This window comes from Octopus bimaculoides, chromosome 11 (genome assembly GCF_001194135.2).
Source record: "Octopus bimaculoides isolate UCB-OBI-ISO-001 chromosome 11, ASM119413v2, whole genome shotgun sequence".
Taxonomy (NCBI): Eukaryota; Metazoa; Mollusca; class Cephalopoda; order Octopoda; family Octopodidae; genus Octopus; species Octopus bimaculoides.
The window spans coordinates 21,397,666-21,398,538 of record NC_068991.1 but is presented as its reverse complement, the minus strand read 5'-3'; the positions used below and the strand labels follow the sequence as shown (position 1 = coordinate 21,398,538).

The 873-nt window shown below is 35.5% G+C and overlaps 1 protein-coding gene across 1 annotated transcript in view; it reads left to right on the top strand.

Annotated features, from left to right (window-relative positions):
* Positions 1 to 873, top strand: part of LOC106869225 (organic cation transporter protein) — an 11,611-nt gene that overhangs the window by 9,964 nt on the left and 774 nt on the right. The window contains exon 5 of the mRNA XM_052971672.1: positions 606 to 869. Within this exon, the coding sequence (XP_052827632.1) occupies positions 606 to 869 (264 nt within the window). The remainder of the gene's footprint in view (positions 1 to 605; positions 870 to 873) is intronic.

Below are 873 nucleotides of genomic sequence, written 5' to 3'. Positions count from 1 at the left end.
ATTTAAACAAGTTACTGAAGAGATTGCAAGAGTGCAATGAAATAATTTAACAAAAGACTATATAAATTAATAAAAGACTAATTAAACCTTGGGAGAGGCATTATGCCGGTAATAAACACACGCACTGGTTCAGTCTTTTATTAATTTATTTCACCTGCTGATCAGCTGACAATGTATTCGCCTTTTCTGATCTTCACACCTTTTATACTCTATATTCACATTAGGTCACACTAGTCCTCAATTTGTTCTGAGTAGTCATATTTGTTGTGCCTGATGAAAATAGAAGGCACAAATCTGCATACATTAAAGAATCGCATTGTAGACCAGCTGTGGATGGCTCCTTCTACGTAAAACTTAAAAAGAATGCTTGTATATAACATAAGTACAATATAGCTATTACTTTTATATATTCATACGTATGTACATTCAAACAACATATATTTTTAGTAGACATGATCGAACGCAATACAATCTAAATTAAACTAAGCGAGACCATGAGTGCACACATACACGTACGCGCGTGCGCGCACACGCACATACACACAAATTTCAATACCATCTGACAACACAGTTATTATATCACGTTTATCTTTCTATGATTGCAGTTTCCTGCAGGAATCTGTGCGGTGGTTAATTGCCACTTCGAAAATAAATACAGCTGAGAAGATTGTCAAAAAAGCAGCTAAACAAAACAAAGTTGACTTTGACACTGTTTGGCATATTGCTTTAAAAGATACTTCAACACAACAAGCATCTAGTCCTGTGAACGAAACTAATCTCGACGGCCGAAACTGTGAGTCTAATGTCGAGGCAAAAGTCAAAGCAGTTGTCGATCATTCACAACTAGAAGTTGAAAAAGAAGCTCCATTGTTA